Source organism: Leopardus geoffroyi, chromosome B1, assembly GCF_018350155.1.
Source record: "Leopardus geoffroyi isolate Oge1 chromosome B1, O.geoffroyi_Oge1_pat1.0, whole genome shotgun sequence".
Taxonomy (NCBI): Eukaryota; Metazoa; Chordata; class Mammalia; order Carnivora; family Felidae; genus Leopardus; species Leopardus geoffroyi.
In genome coordinates, this window is record NC_059327.1 from 31,857,774 (window position 1) to 31,873,102 (window position 15,329).

Genomic DNA, 15,329 nt, shown 5'->3' on the forward strand with positions numbered 1-15,329 from the left:
GCCCTACTGCCAAAGTTAACTTTGAAAACATGTCACTCCTCTGCTTAGAATATAAGGATCTAGACAGAAGTTCACGTTTAAAAAAATTTTTTTTTCAACGTTTATTTATTTTTGGGACAGAGAGAGACAGAGCATGAACGGGGGAGGGGCAGAGAGAGAGGGAGACACAGAATCGGAAACAGGCTCCAGGCTCTGAGCCATCAGCCCAGAGCCTGACGCGGGGCTCGAACTCCCGGACCGTGAGATCGTGACCTGGCTGAAGTCGGACGCTTAACCGACTGCGCCACCCAGGCGCCCCAGAAGTTCACGTTTTAAAAGGCTGAATAGTTTCTTCATAGATACACCAGGCAGTGCTCCTGTCACGCACATCTCCTGATGTTTCCATATACCCACCACTCACTAGGCACCTCTCGCTGATTTCTATGACATGGAATATTACTTGGAACCTTTCCACACAGTCACCCCTCTGCCTGAGAACCCTTCACCTCTCTCTGATTTGTGACTTCTACTCATGCTTCAAGATTATACCTGGGGCGCCTGGGTGGCTCAGTCGGTTAAGCTTCTGACTTTGGCTCAGGTCACGATCTTGCAGTTCATGGGTTCGAGCCCTGCCTTGGGCTCTGTGCTGACAGCTCGGAGCCCAGAACCCACTTCGGATTCTGTGTCTCCCTCTCTGTCTGCCCCTCCTCTGCTCACGCTTTGTCTCTCTCAAAAATAAACATTAAAAAATTAAAAAAAAAAAAAAAAAAAAAAGAGAGACTACACCTGAGTGTCACCTCCTTTGTGAGGCATTTTTCTCACTCTTCCTGACCGGACAGAGTGGTTGCCTCCTTCTTCTGTACATCATACCACTCTCTCCACGCTTCTACTAAACCATTGATCACATTGTCTTGTCATTATTGTTTGAGACTGTGCTGCTTGAGGGTAACTGCTATGTTTTCTTAATTTTTGTATTTCTCCCCAATGCCTAGCACCATGCCAGCCACTCGGCAGAGCTCAATAAATTGCTATTAGGTACATTTTTTAAGAGGGAGAAGAAAAAAAGGGAAGGAAGAAAGGGAAAGTAAAAATGTCTGTGGTCCCCAACGTATCTAAATCCATGGACCATACATGCAGAGAATCACTTCTGCCCTTCTTGAAATGGAACAGTTAGGTGAAACACCCAGATTAACAGCTCAGTGAAGAAAAGGAAAAGAAATCTGTGCCTAGTTTAAGCTGACAGGCCTGTTAGACATGATGAACCCCGTTCTTTATTTCGCTGCATTGTGGGTGGAGAGCAGGCAGTTGGAAAATCCAGAAGAAAATCAAGCCAAGACAAGGAGAAGTGAAATATGTTGCCATTTCCCCCATTCAGATTTGAAAGCACGGAAGTTGATAACAATCAGGGCAATTGTTGCCAGCTCATGCTCATAGACAGGCGGACTGCTTCTGCTCCAAGTCAATGAAAACATAGATGCCCTCCTTCATTCACTCACCCAACCAGTATTGTTGAGGAAATTCTCTTTGCCAGGAACTATCCTAGGTGCTAGAGATACATCAACAAGCAAAACAGATACAATTCCCTGCCCTTTAGAGACTTCTCTCCCGGGGCGGGGGAGGCGGGGAGGGGAGACACAGGGAAAATATGATAAATGAGTGATTTACATGGCTTAGCTCTGCTTCCCCGTGGTCTTCAAGTGACCTGCCTGAAAGCACAGGGCCCAGCATGAGGCCAGTTGTCTTCACCCTGACTGTCAGAACCCAGTGGTGTGGTCAAGGCCAGCTGAGGTAGAACTAAGCGATACCCGCCGTTATGATAGCAGTCAGTGGGGATACTCTTCCATGTAGTTTTCAAAGTTTTTTAGAGCATCAGCTGTAAGAGGACACTAACGTCAGCAGATCACTTACTTATATGATACTGGGAAGCTTAAAGGCCTGGGTGTCCATGATTTCCCCTTGCCTCACAAGGACTCGGTTTTCGGGCGTCTGGCTCGGTCAGTTAAGTGTCTGACTCTGGATTTCTGCTTGGGTCATGAATCTCAGTTTGTGATATTGAGTCCCGTGTCAGGCTCTGCGCTGACAGCACGGAGCCTGCTTGGGATTCTCTCTCTCTCTGCCCCTTGCCTGCTCGTGTTCTCTCTCTCTCTCTCTCAAGAGATAAATTAAAAAAAAAAAAAAAGCCACATTTTTTAAAAAAAGGAGTCTGTTTTAAACAGGCCTGATCAGGGGCGCCTGGGTGGCTCAGTCAGTTAAGCGTCCGACTTCGGCTCAGGTCACGATCTCTCGGTCTGTGAGTTTGAGCCCCGCGTCGGGCTCTGTGCTGACAGCTCGGAGTCTGGAGCCTGCTTCGGATTCTGTGTCTCCCTCTCTCTGACCCTCCCCTGTTCATGCTCTTTCTCTATCTCAAAAATAAATTTAAAAAATTAAAAAAAAAAAAAACAAAAAACAGGCCTGATCACTGTAGAGGGCTGCAGTATTTTCCATCATATAGGTAGCACCAACTTGTCCATTAGTCATTCTGAAGTTAGTAGCATGTGCCTTGAGATATCTCTCACCCGAGCATAATATGAAATGAACTCCTTCGTTTAAACCTAAAGCTTTCGTGTAGTTAGGATAAAGACTCTTACTGTCATTTGCTGAACTTTTCTGAGTGACTCGTATGCCTCAGGTTCACCCCTAAATGATTCCGTTTTTGGATTAGGTCCACCAAAATCATAACTTTTGTTTATATGCTGATTCTAGGGGGAGGACTGAGAAATATATACAGACAGGTCTCACCACCTGTGGCCTCAAGAGACAAATGGGCAAGATATATGGAGGGGCACGGGCATACATTTCTAACGAAAGGAAAGTCATCGTGGAGCCAGATTGGGAAGGACATCAGTGCTAAGTCGATTCCTGCTTGTTTATACGGATCTTCACAGAATCCCGGGATGGGCCTGCCAGAAGGGGATTTTGAGGGGTACTTGGAGGGGGTGAGAGAAAGGGTTGTGCCTTGTGAGGATACATCTAGGTCTGCCAGACCTGGGGGGAAGAGATGTGGAGAGAAGGGAACGGAAGGCGGAAAGATCTCCTCCATCAGAATGAAGAAAGGAAGTGAGGCCGCGTAAGCCCTGACTGGCATCGCTGTGGTAGCTGGATAATGGGAGAGGCCTAGGGCCCGGATACAGTCGTCACTGCCCAGGAACAACCGGGAAATTAATGTGGATGACAGAGACACCCAGTCCCCACAGCTGGGCGTCAGCCCTTAGTCTGTGTGACTAAACAACGCATGAGCGAAGGGCAGGGCTGCTCATGTCTTGGAACAGGGCCAGGATCCATCCAACAAACCCTTACGATTTCTTAACCCCCCAGTTCTTATATAAAACGTTTTAATGGCACCACCATCTATTTTCCTTAAATAAAAAATGTTGAATGTTTCTCTCACACCCATTGAAGAGGGAAACGAGAGTTTAAATGAACTCCAAATGGTAAAAATTTAATACAGCTCCAGCTGCCTGCAGGTTTCTTCAGTTCAAATCTTTCAAATCGAGAGCTCCCCCAGCTGCTCTGTGATCTCATGCACCCTTGGAAGGTTGCTGGGCTACTGAGTAGCAGGTTTAAAGCTCATAATGAAAATCACTTGACTTATGGCCTCTCTAATCAACAGGTGAGTCCATGATCTGGTGGTAAAATAAACCAGAGAGTCCAGGAAAGAATAATTATCTATCTGGAGTCAGAAAAAAAAAAAAAAAAAAAACCCCTCCGAGGGGCTGAGGATATTTCCCTCAGTCTAGTGCTTTAAGCTCAGGGAAGGCTTTCTGTGGGTCACTTCAAGCTTTTCTCTGCTTGGCAGGATACCCTGCTGCCCCCCCCCACCCCCCCAACGCATGACCTTTGGCATCTCAAATGGGGACAAGAATCAGGCGGATAAAAGGTTTGACTAACCCCCATAGGGAATGTGTTTTGACTTCTTTGGGGGAGAAAAGGGAGAGTGGTAGCAAGTAGCTCTCCAGATAACTTTTGGGAAAAGGACACGTCAGATTTCAGGTAAGTGGAAACAAAGCTTAAATGCTCCAGCATTTTAGGAGACTCAAGCTTGGGCCCTAAACCCTACCTCTGAACGCATTCCAGAACAATCAGATGCAGAACTTCCTGGAAAGCAAAGCTTTTTTTAGTTTTGCAATAAGAGTGCGTAGATTTTTAGCTGCTTATGGGGACTGCGTGCTCCTGGTTTTTGATGAGCGACAGGTGATTCATGAGGTCCCCGGTGGGCAGAGTTTGGTGGAAGAAAATGGCCCAACTGAATCGAGAACTGCATCAAATACGTTAAGGCTCCCTTGTGGCTCTCCACATGTTTGCTAGTAAAATATAGCCCTTGACCAGAACCATCCCACTCGGAGTACGTTTTGGACGGGGAAAGCAATGGGTTCCATGGAATGAAATGAGGTAGGGTGGATGCAAGTGTCTTTGACCTTTGAGATGGGGCAAATTTAGTTGTAAAGCAGGCTCCCCAATGACACGAAAGGTGGGTTGGAAAAAAAATTGCCACTTGATTTTTGTACATATTTAATTCTTAAAAAAAAAAAAAAAAAACCAAAAAACAGGCTCTAAAAGACAGCCATCCTAAGCCAAATTTGCAAAATATGCCAGCGGAAACTGTCTTTGGCATACTACTGCACTTACGCCCATTAGATTGTTGTTTTGTTTGAAGTTCCAGAATGATGATTTTAGTAACCTCAAGTCACGTAACCAAACTTTTTCAGCTCTTCAGGGCCTATCTCAAGTTTCACGTCCTTGATGAAAATGGTGGTTACCGCCTTCGGGTTAATTTTTCTCACCTTTGGATTCCTAGGGTATGCAACGGCCACCCAATTTGGTCCTCAATTATGCATTACTATGTAGTCATCTTTTCTGATTATGTGTAGTGTTTGTGATGCTTCATCAACTACCTGGTAAGCTCCTTGAAGTCGTGACAATGTTTTCTGTAAGTCTCCATTGCGTGTAGCTGTGGAGTGTCACTGGGAATGTCACTGGGAGTGTCAAAAAATACCATGGACTGCTTGAAACATAGGGCAGTCTTCTTACTTCAGCAAGTGTCTTCTCGGGAGTTATGTCATTAATGCCATGGTCCCCCCTCCTTTCATGCAAGCAGTCCCACAATGCCCCGCATCTGTCTCAACAGCACTCAACTTTGTGTTCTCTCCTTCGGCACTTGATCCTTAACTGAACAGAAAATTTAGCCTTAGGGAATACGAAACAGCAGCGATTGCTAAGAATTCTGGGAATTCCTTTAAAAAAAAAAAAAAAGATGACAAAATCCATACTTGTGGGGTAGGTGTTTAAAGGTAATTTTGGAGACCCTGGAGTCCAGTAACAAAGAAGAATCTGGTCTTTAAATCTGGTTTGAAAATACGACGTGTGCCAAGAGTAAAGTGGTGGGGAGAAACAATTTTCAGTAGCCAATTGTTTGTTGTCAGCCTGGGTTGAATTAACGGAGGCTTAGACAAAACTGTTTCATCAGAGTCCCCTTGTCGAATGTGAGAATTAGCCAGGGTATAAAAACACCAGTGGAGTATTTTTTTTCTCGTGCTGTGGACTCCAGACTTGGTTGCCTACCACAACCAGAAGTCTGTCTTGATTTTCTCTGTCCCTTTAACGGTCTCTATGTCTCTTTCCTCCTACCACAGGTGGAAAATAAAATCCCACATAATAGTTACGCTTTGGGAAAGCTGAAATAACATATATAGCAACTGAACAGTTATAAGGGAAAAGCACATCATGAATTTAATTCCATTTCCAGATGTAAAATGTCATAAAGAATTTTTTTCCATACTTGGCAAAATAACAGGAATTTTCGAGGCCATTTTATGTAGCTTGGTGGACGCGTGTTTGTGAGTAGGTATACGAGAGCCTTCCACCTTGAGTGTGCTATAAATGCTGTGGAGTGTAGCTTTACTGAGATTAAACTACGAAAGGCCCCACGTTCAGCTAGAAGGTGCATGACCCTCACTGAAATGGAGGGGAAACGTGTCTGACTGATGGTGGAATCTGGTGTGTTTTCAAAGCAGGAGCTCTGATCCATATGGGGAGGTTTCTGACCAGTGTCATTATTCTCTCATGACGACAGACACTAGGATTCTCGTCTGTTTCAAAAAGCAGATCGTGTAGTCATTGCACCCATTTTTCATTTTGACTTCTCTTTTTCCTTCCCCCTCCTGTGTGAGGCTTAGGGCCTTTGTAGGAACACCTGGGTGGGAGCTGAGAAAGGCTGGCTGGGGGTAGACTCCAAGCGGGCCGTTCCTCTGACTTAAGCAATTCAACGAAGCCATACAGTTAGAGCTTTGAGAAGGAGAGATGTTAAAAAGAAAACCAAAAGCGTGATGTTCCAAAAAGCCAAAGACGTCTCAGAGTGAGACATAAAAAATACCTCAAGGGTGGGGATAAGTCAGGTTGGTAAAGGTTCCCAGGCTGCATGCTATCATTCTGATACCAAAGGGACAGCTCCTTTCGTGGCAAATTGGTTGTACGGGTTAATGGATGTGCCCACCTAAAGGGTAACTCCCGCCGTGGCCTTGTATAGGCAGGAGAGACCTCTTTACAGCTCAGCTCCTGCTTTGTATAAATTATTAGAACGAGGGACATGGGAGTACTTTTAGATAATGAGAAGAAAAATATAATTTGAGGAAGCCAATCAGTTTTCTTGGGTACTTTTAGCAGATTGCTAACACAGTTGTAAATTTTGTTCTTACAACTTTCTCGTACTTTTCAAGGGGAGATACAGACTTTTTATTCATGTAGCGAAAACTGCCATTGAATTGGCTGATTCAGAACGGAACGCACACGGCCACTCTCCAGTTGGTCTGTGCATATTGATCTGGCTTCACCAAAACTTAGAGATCACGCGGCGCAAAATAGGGAGTTGCGAGAAGTGCAAAGCTACTGTCACTTAAAAAAATGCAAGCAATTTTGGGGCGCCTGGGTGCTCAGTCAGTTTAGCGTCCGACTTTGGCTCAGGTCATGATCTTGCGGTCTGTGGGTTTGAGCCCGCATTGGGCTCTGTGCTGACAGCTCAGAGCCTGGAGCCTGCTTCGGATTCTGTGTCTCCTTCTCTGTCTGCCCCTCCCCTGCTTGCGTTCTATCTCTCTCTCTCTCTCCCTCAAAAATAAACATTAAAAAAAATTTTTTTTAAAATGCAAACAGTTTCAACGGATCCCTACTTCTCTTTCTTGGAAACTTGTCTTACAAGTGCCATGTCATAAATAATATTTGCATGAAGATGATAGTTTTTGCTTTTGGGTTGAACTGAAATGTTTCAGTTGGGGAGAGCTATAATTTACAGTAGCGTGGGTTTCAGATCTGCAGGCTTTCCTTTGAGAGCTTTGAGCTAAAATACAGATACACCAGATATGAGAAACAAATGAAAGCTGTCACGGTGTCAGCAGCTAAGACCGGGGGTCCATCCCACACAAATTATGGACATCTGTATTCCTAATTGGCATTCTTTCGGGCTGTGCCAGCAGAACGGGAGTTCCAAGAGAGCCTGACAGCTTCAGACAAGACAAGGTATCAGGTTTAGGTGGTCGGAGACACTGATGAGACGTCGAGGCTCTTTTGTAGGCCGTATTCTCCATAGGTTTGCCATAATACCCGTGATTTTCAGTTTCGGCAACCTCCGAATGGCAATCCTTTGTCAATCCGAAGTTTGCTACTTCTAAAACAGATCAGTTTATGAGCCTCAGATAGAAAGTAGTGTTGATGGTTATATGATCAGAAGATCGTTGGCAGAGATGCATACAAATAGTTAACAAGGTAATGGTAAGAAATGTTGACCTTGATTTGTTTAGCTAAGATGTAAAGATTTTTGAAGGTCAAAGGTGTCCTTGTGTAGTGTTTTGGAGTCTAACTGTGTCTGACCCTCTAACATTAAGCTGCTGTGGCCTGCAGTTTTGAAGAGTGAAGCTAACCAGGGGAAAAGAGAGAAGGGGGAGAGAACAGGAAATGGAGTGAGGTGTTTCAGGAAGTTGTCAGGGGTTGACTGATTGATTCCAGATGGAAAAGGTCAGCCTTCGTGACCCAGGAAATACTCACTAGGGGAAAGAAGTTGGCTTGTGGAAGGGGAAGGCCTGGGAGTGGGGCGATGCTGGAATGCACATTCTACTTCCTTTAGTCCCCGAACATTCAGAAACTTTAACTTGTCTGAATAGAATAATATCGGTGTTGTCATCGTTCACCAGAAAACAGGGAAGGAAGTTAAATTCGAAGCTTTCAGTGTACCAAGTGCGTCTTCGCCTCCACGATGCGGTTCGTTTGCTTCCAGGAGTAGAGGGAATGTGCGTAAAAGTCAATATCGGCGTGTGCCTCCATGTACGAGAGCAACAAACAAACATGTCTGGTTTCACGCGGTGGAGTTTGAACATTAAGTCCTCGACATTTTGCCAAGTCCGTTTCACTGACAGGCCCTCCTAGATACCTCACAGTCTAAGATAGGTTGGAGTATTAAAAATGGGAACTTGCCTCGTATCTATATATATACACACCCACACGCACATACATTTGGACATAATTTAAAATCTTGTAATAAATTTTGCAGACACTGAAATAATTCAGGTTAATTCCCTTGCTGTCACGAGAGGCCAGCGCTAGCCAGCAAGAGATTAAAATTTATTTCCATTGTTAATAGAAAATAATGAAGTGCATCTGAACCATCAGGGTATGTCATTCGGGAAATGTTCACTTTGGAACTGAATCTCACTCCACCCAAATGCACAATGATGAAATCAGCTGGCTCGAGAAAGCCCCACATTTTGTGGCAGGGATGCACGAGGAGCGTTACAGTAGAGTATGACAAGAAGCTTGTGGAAGGAATTAACGTGGTCTCAGAGAGAATGCTCTTTCTGGCCACATAATCCTCAGACAGGCTAGGGTTCCCCTCACTGTGCCTAGGACGGCTCACTGGCAATTAAAGCCAGAAGCACCCTTGCGTTTTCAGGTTTTCCCACAGATGGCAGGCACGTCCTTGAAAATCCATTCGCACACACAAGTTACAAGGGTGGTCCGCTTCCTCTTTTTTTCCTCTGCCTTCTATTGTTTTCAGAGGGCGAGCGTATACAGAGGTGAGTGCTTTCAACCTTCGTGTTCATCCTAACCCCGCGCTAGGAGACTTAGTTTCTCTCTTCCTTTGACTATGATGCCATCTGATGCTTGTCCGGGTTAAAACTTGTGCCTCTGCGCTCGTGTGAGGGAGTGATGGATGTCTACATCTTACAGTGGCCACCGTACGATAGGAACTTTCCGGAAGGACTTTCCCCAGACTCCTAACGTGTTAATTTGGGCACAGTTAAAAACAGACCCGGAGCTAGACAAGGCTGCGTCCCTGAATTGTGAGCTTATAGACGATAATTTTCTGAATGACAACTAAGGTTCCTTTAAGTTCATTTTGATGTCACAGAGAGGCAGGGACACCGTACCTGTGGTGCACTCCCAAGTCAGGAGCTGAAGTGTGGGAAGGACACGTAGCTGACTAGAAAGACGTTCTGTTGTCTTTCAATCTCCAGGACCTGCCCTAATACCCAACACGTAGCAGGAGCTCAGTGTGAGCTTTTGGGATGAATGACTGAAGCCCACTTATGTCCCTGGAAAATTCCTATATGCCACTGTCATGCCCACAGCACCAGGCTAGGTGAAATATTTTGTGGACTTATGCTTACGGGGGTTTTCTTGAACCCCTATTACATTAAAATATATATTAAAAAATTTTAAAGATACCATCTAAAACTCCATTTAAGGTAAAAAAAAATTCAGAAGGGTTTTCTTGGGTGGGGGTTAGGCAGTGGATAGGACTGACTGAGAAGGAACACAAGATAACTTTCTGGGGAGATGGAAATGTTCACTGTCCTGATATGGTGTGAATTACCTGAATGTATCTCTTTGTCAAAGCTGTGCAGCAAAGATTTGTACATTTCAATGTATGTAAACTTCAACTGAGAAAAAGCATTTAGTATACTATTCTGTTTATTTTGTTTGCTTGAAATTATTTGTAGTGGAAAATTTTAAGTGCCGTCTAATGAATCTTATTTCATATCAGAGATAAGGCAGGGTCAAGGTTTCCTCCCGCCCTTCATTTAATAAGGAAGGAAGGGGTGTGCAGAAAAATTACCAGTAGAATATCAGCAAATTTAATTTGGGAGTAGACAGAAGAGTCATTTTTAAATACGGCTCCTCATTATGTACCTATTCAATGTCTTTCCTCAAGAGGTCTATGCATATGCATGAATATGTATATAACACGTTACTTTCTCAAAAAAAATTGCATGCATAACTGATAAAAAGATTCATGTCTAGCATGGCCCGTCTTCCTGGGTCAAGTAGGTGGTGGGTGCACTCAAATCCTCCCACCTCTGCTATGCTTTCCCAACTGCTCTGGCCTTGACTGATCTCTGTCTTGAATGTCCCCTGCACCCCTGATCTAAGGCACACACATAGACCTCAATTGGATTTCGTTTTGCATGCCATTGGTTTGATGTGTTAGCCGTATCTCTCTAGCCTGAGAGTGAGCTTTTTAAGGGTAGGGACCCTGCCTCGTAAATTTGGTACCCAGCCTGTGTGTCTGCCTTTCCAGAGGCTCCCCGGAGCTTACGCTATGGGAGGGGCTCACTGAGTAATGTCACCTGTCCTATTGACAGGTCAAACAAGGCAGAGGTGAGGCAATTAGGGTCGGACGTCATCCCGATTTGGCATGTGCCAGGCCCTGCCCCAAACGCTTTACGTGAAATATCTCACCTTATCCTTCCTCTGTTTATTCAGCCCTTGAGACAGGCATTATTGTGTATGTTCTACAGATGAGGAAAAAAAGAGATTAGACAAGGTGAAGTAATTCGTCCCAGGTTACAAGGTTGGGGAACAGCAGGTGTGGCATTTCAGTTCTATCTCATTTCCAATCCATGCCCTTCCACTACTCCACACCCATCCCTTCCCTTTCCTCTGCTTAGATTTACCGACTGTCCTACATTTTCAACACTGACTTCCAGCTTCTTCATCCACTCACCAAAAGATCAGAGCATCTCTGCCGCAGCTCTCGAGTGGGCGGGGCCACCGCAGACCACTCCCCGGGCAGCATCCTGGTGCCCAGCATTGCTTTAGCACACGCTAGAAGTGGGAGAACCCATTTCCAAGCTGGGAGAAATGACCTCCCCACTGGTGTCGAGATCTTCACTTCCTGAGCACACACAATCGGCTCCTTGGTGTGACTACAGATGTAGGGTCAGCTGGGAACGATTGTCCAAGTCCTGTGGTAGAGAACAAGGTTCTTAATTATCTTTTTGAAAAAAGTTTATTGTTTACTTTGAGAGAGAGAGAGCGAGAGCAGGGGAGGGACAGAGAGAGAGAGAGAGAGATCGAGAGACCGAGAGTCTCAAGTAGCCTCCACGCTGGCAGTCCATGCCTTGAGGGGGGTTCGAACCCATGAGCCATGAGATCAAGACCTGAGCTGAAAGCAAGAGTCAGATGCTCAACCCCCTGGGCCACCCAGGTGCTCCTGAGAACGAGGTTTTTAGAACCAGCAGGCCGATGGCCAGTTTCCCCACTTCATCACCTGGGCGTGGTTTGTGTGCAGATACGTAACAGCACGTGAGTGAAGGGTGGCCTCTTTCTCCAGAAGGCTCTGCCATAATTATGAGGGGATGGCCTGCTGAGATGCTGAGGGCATGGCCCCGGCCCAAGATTCTGTTCCGTCTCTCATTAGCCATGGGGAAGTCTGGCAGATCAGTATGCTACGGCCTCTACTACTTTATGTACAACTAACTCCACCCCCACCCCATTTTCACCTGAAATACACAGGTCGTGTTGTCAACAACGGTGAATGTGGATGGACACGTGCTGGCTGTTTCTGACAACATGTTTGTTCATAACAACTCCAAGCACGGACGGCGAGCGAGAAGGCTGGACCCGTCAGAAGGTAGGGCTGCCCGCTGTCTGGGCTGAGAACAGCACACAGGTCGAGATGTCCGCAATTGTCCTGGCTTGAATTTTCCATTTATGTCTAAGCCGGAGTGGAGAAAGCACACAAGATCATGTGGGTTTTAAGTGAAGTTTAAACACGGATGCCTGCCTATTCTGCTGCAACGCCACACACGTCCCAGCCCACACTCAGGCCCCCATGCCTCACCGTCTCCTCCATCCACTTCTGTGTTTTTCTTTTTGCTAGACGGGCATTTCAGGCAAACGTGGGCCTATGACATCTTGGTTAAACAGGAACGTTACCTTGCCAGACATGTATGAATAAAGTGTCAGATGTACCCTTAAACAGATTGTGGGCAAAACAAAACAATGTGCAGAATGAAATTGACACTAATTGATTTTTGTTTGCTTGGACAAGAAGAAATCATGATCTGCTCTGGGTAGTTTTCCATGTGCATTAGAGTCGTCAGAAATACTGGTAACTGTTCAACTTCAAGTTGTCCAAAAAATTAAAGCATATCAAGGAAGATAACTGACAAATACCTAAGTAAATTCCATCTTTCACACTCCCCAAGTCGCCAGGGTTGGGTAAGGCTTTGTTATAGGGGGTGAATGGCTAACCTAGGCTACTATTTTATTGTGATGTTTTGCTGTGTACTGCCCACCAGCCCCCCGCTCCAGCTTGGCCCTTAAAATGTGTCTTGTATCAATTTAAATAGGAATTAATGAACTGAAAGAAAATGATTGAATCAGTAAAGAATTTGGAGTGGTGTTAATTCTCCCACAGTGGGCATTGAAAGGGGAGAAGAAAATCCCAGGGTTCAGAACTAGGAACCCATCCAGTTTCTTTTGACTGATTGGATGTGATTGACTGGCTGTTCAAAGGGGGCTCATGTTTTTGGAGTCCTGCCAAAGTTCTCCTCCACCTTTGACCCTGTCAACTTTGGAAATGGAGTGATGGATTGACTTTAGTTATGGCCTGAAAACCATATTGGGTTCCTGTTGGGATGTAAAGTCCAGAGGCCTTGAACATATGGAAGAAGGGGGGGGGGGGCTGCGGAATCCTTCCTACAAAGTTAGGAAACTGATTAGAAATTGTCTCTTAATAGAGCCGGAAAAAAAACTCAACTATGATAGATTTTACTTTCTCCTCTCGCTAGCACATTAACAGGCCTTGTAAATCTTAACATCTTGGGGCAGAGGAGGTGGGGAGAGAAAAGGGATTTACACATTTCTAGTGTGATCAACTTATAAAAATATGGGGGAAAACAACAGGGTTTTAAAAACACCCTTTGCACAATTAGCTAAGTGTTCCACGTTTTCATATATAGTGGTCAACTCATTAGGCTTTAATGACCTGGTGAAAACCAGCAAGCAATTAGGGAATGATGGCAAGTCAGCAAAGCTCAACTTGAACTTGAAATAACCAACAGCTTTCAAGAGCAGCCAATCCCCAAAACTCTAAATTTCAACCATCAAAGGACAGCCCTGACTTTTCCTTTCCGATCTTCCTAGCTACCCCCTGCATCAAAGCCATTAGCCCGAGCGAAGGCTGGACCACAGGAGGAGCCATGGTCATCATCATTGGAGACAACTTCTTTGATGGCCTCCAAGTGGTGTTTGGGACCATGCTTGTATGGAGTGAGGTAGGCAAAGGCACCTTGCTTCCCTGATTTTCTTTGGCCCGAAGATTGTTTTGATTTGGGTAAGTGTAATTCCTGGATCATCAGCAAAAACGTGATTGCCTGTTGTTGAGTACTTGCTAGGAGCGAGTCACCAAGAATTAAAAGACACGTAACCCACAGTTTATTGTAGGCACGAATCCCTTAAAAAGATAAATATTTGTTGCGCGTTGTTTACAATTGTGAAAAATTAGGAATAGCCTAAATATTGAATAATGGAATGGTTAAAATCCATTATTAAAAATTAGGTTTTGACAAAGTTCTAATGACACAGGAGAGGGGATCGTACTTACGCTATAATGGTAAGTGAAAAAAAAAATCAGGATAACAGGGTCTACGGATATAAAATCTAATTACACAACATGCATCCATAGAAAAACGCTAGAAACACACCAAAGATTAACAGTGGCTGTCTCCGGGTTATGCAATGCTAATATTTTACTTTATATTTTTCTATAATTTCCAAATTGTCTCAAGTAGGTGTGTTTCCACTGTCATAATGAGAAAACCAACGAGACATTACAAAAAGACGAGTACAGTGCTGGGTTGGATATGGAAAGTGGCAAATCACGATGTGAGAGAGTAGCAGTGTAGGAAGCAGGGAGGGAGTGAATACAGGGGGTGGTGGGACTTGAGCAGCACTGGTGGGGAGGCAAGGATCCAGACAGGTTACCTTGCGAGGAAATTCCAGAGTGGGAGAGACAAACACGTGCGACACAGGGACAGGGCGTTTGGAGCGTTTGGAGCACTGTGAGCACAGCCAGTTTGCCCCGGGGGGGTTGTTGAGGGAGATGCTCCTGTTCTCCATATCCTCGGTGATACCTTGTATAACAGGTATTTTATTTCCCTGCCTGTTCAGCTAATAACTCCTCATGCCATCCGAGTGCAGACTCCTCCCCGGCACATCCCTGGAGTAGTGGAAGTGACATTATCTTATAAATCCAAGCAGTTCTGCAAAGGAGCTCCTGGGAGGTTCATTTACACAGGTGGGTGAGAAAATGATCCAAGGGAGACTGGCTCCTGGTTCACCTTTGCTCTAGCTCCCGGTGTCTCCAATTTATAATGATTTTACCTTTTCTAGGCCTTTCTACTAGTGTGGGAAGAGTGGACTGGGTGATAGGTATTGACTGGGGAAATGCAGACTTGCTTCTAAAGTTTATTTTAGGCAAGCAGTTTCTCAACAGTCTGAGAGATGATCACGGGAGTTCATATCATGAGTATATATCCTCATAGATTTAACTCAGCTGGAACCACCTAGAATGGAATTTTGTCTAAGCAATCAGATAAAAAAAAATAGACCAAGTTGCTGGCTATGACTAAATTTTCTTGAAAAAGATTCATAAAAATTACCTAGTGGTATTACAGAGTGATTCAAATTATTTTAAAATTTTATGAAAGTGGAAATTATCTATTATTTTGGTATCTGTTGAATATCTACTTTGTATCTACTTTTTCTATATGGAAGGTGCAATGACTTAGAAGACATGCTTCGTATTTGGAAATGTAGAAAATTTTGGAGGAGTGATGGTATATTGCACAGAACAGCCGAGGAATTTGAATATTCAAAATGTTTAGTGTTTCCGATGAATGGAATATGAGTTTGCTGTGGCCTAGAGTAGGAGGAAGGGTTTGCAAGGAGGAGATGGAAATCAAAGACTGTCTTTTTAATGTTTATTTATTTATTTTTGAGAGAGAGACAGCGCAAGCGGGGTAGGGACAGAGAGAGAGACA

The 15,329-nt window shown here is 44.7% G+C and overlaps 1 protein-coding gene across 2 annotated transcripts in view; it reads left to right on the forward strand.

The window, feature by feature from the left end:
- Positions 1–15,329, forward strand: part of EBF2 (EBF transcription factor 2) — a 198,131-nt gene that overhangs the window by 140,833 nt on the left and 41,969 nt on the right. For both annotated transcript variants that reach the window (XM_045456765.1, XM_045456766.1), the window contains exons 8-10: positions 11,797–11,914; positions 13,432–13,562; positions 14,458–14,584. In XM_045456765.1, coding sequence (XP_045312721.1) covers positions 11,797–11,914; positions 13,432–13,562; positions 14,458–14,584 — 376 coding nt within the window. The remainder of the gene's footprint in view (positions 1–11,796; positions 11,915–13,431; positions 13,563–14,457; positions 14,585–15,329) is intronic.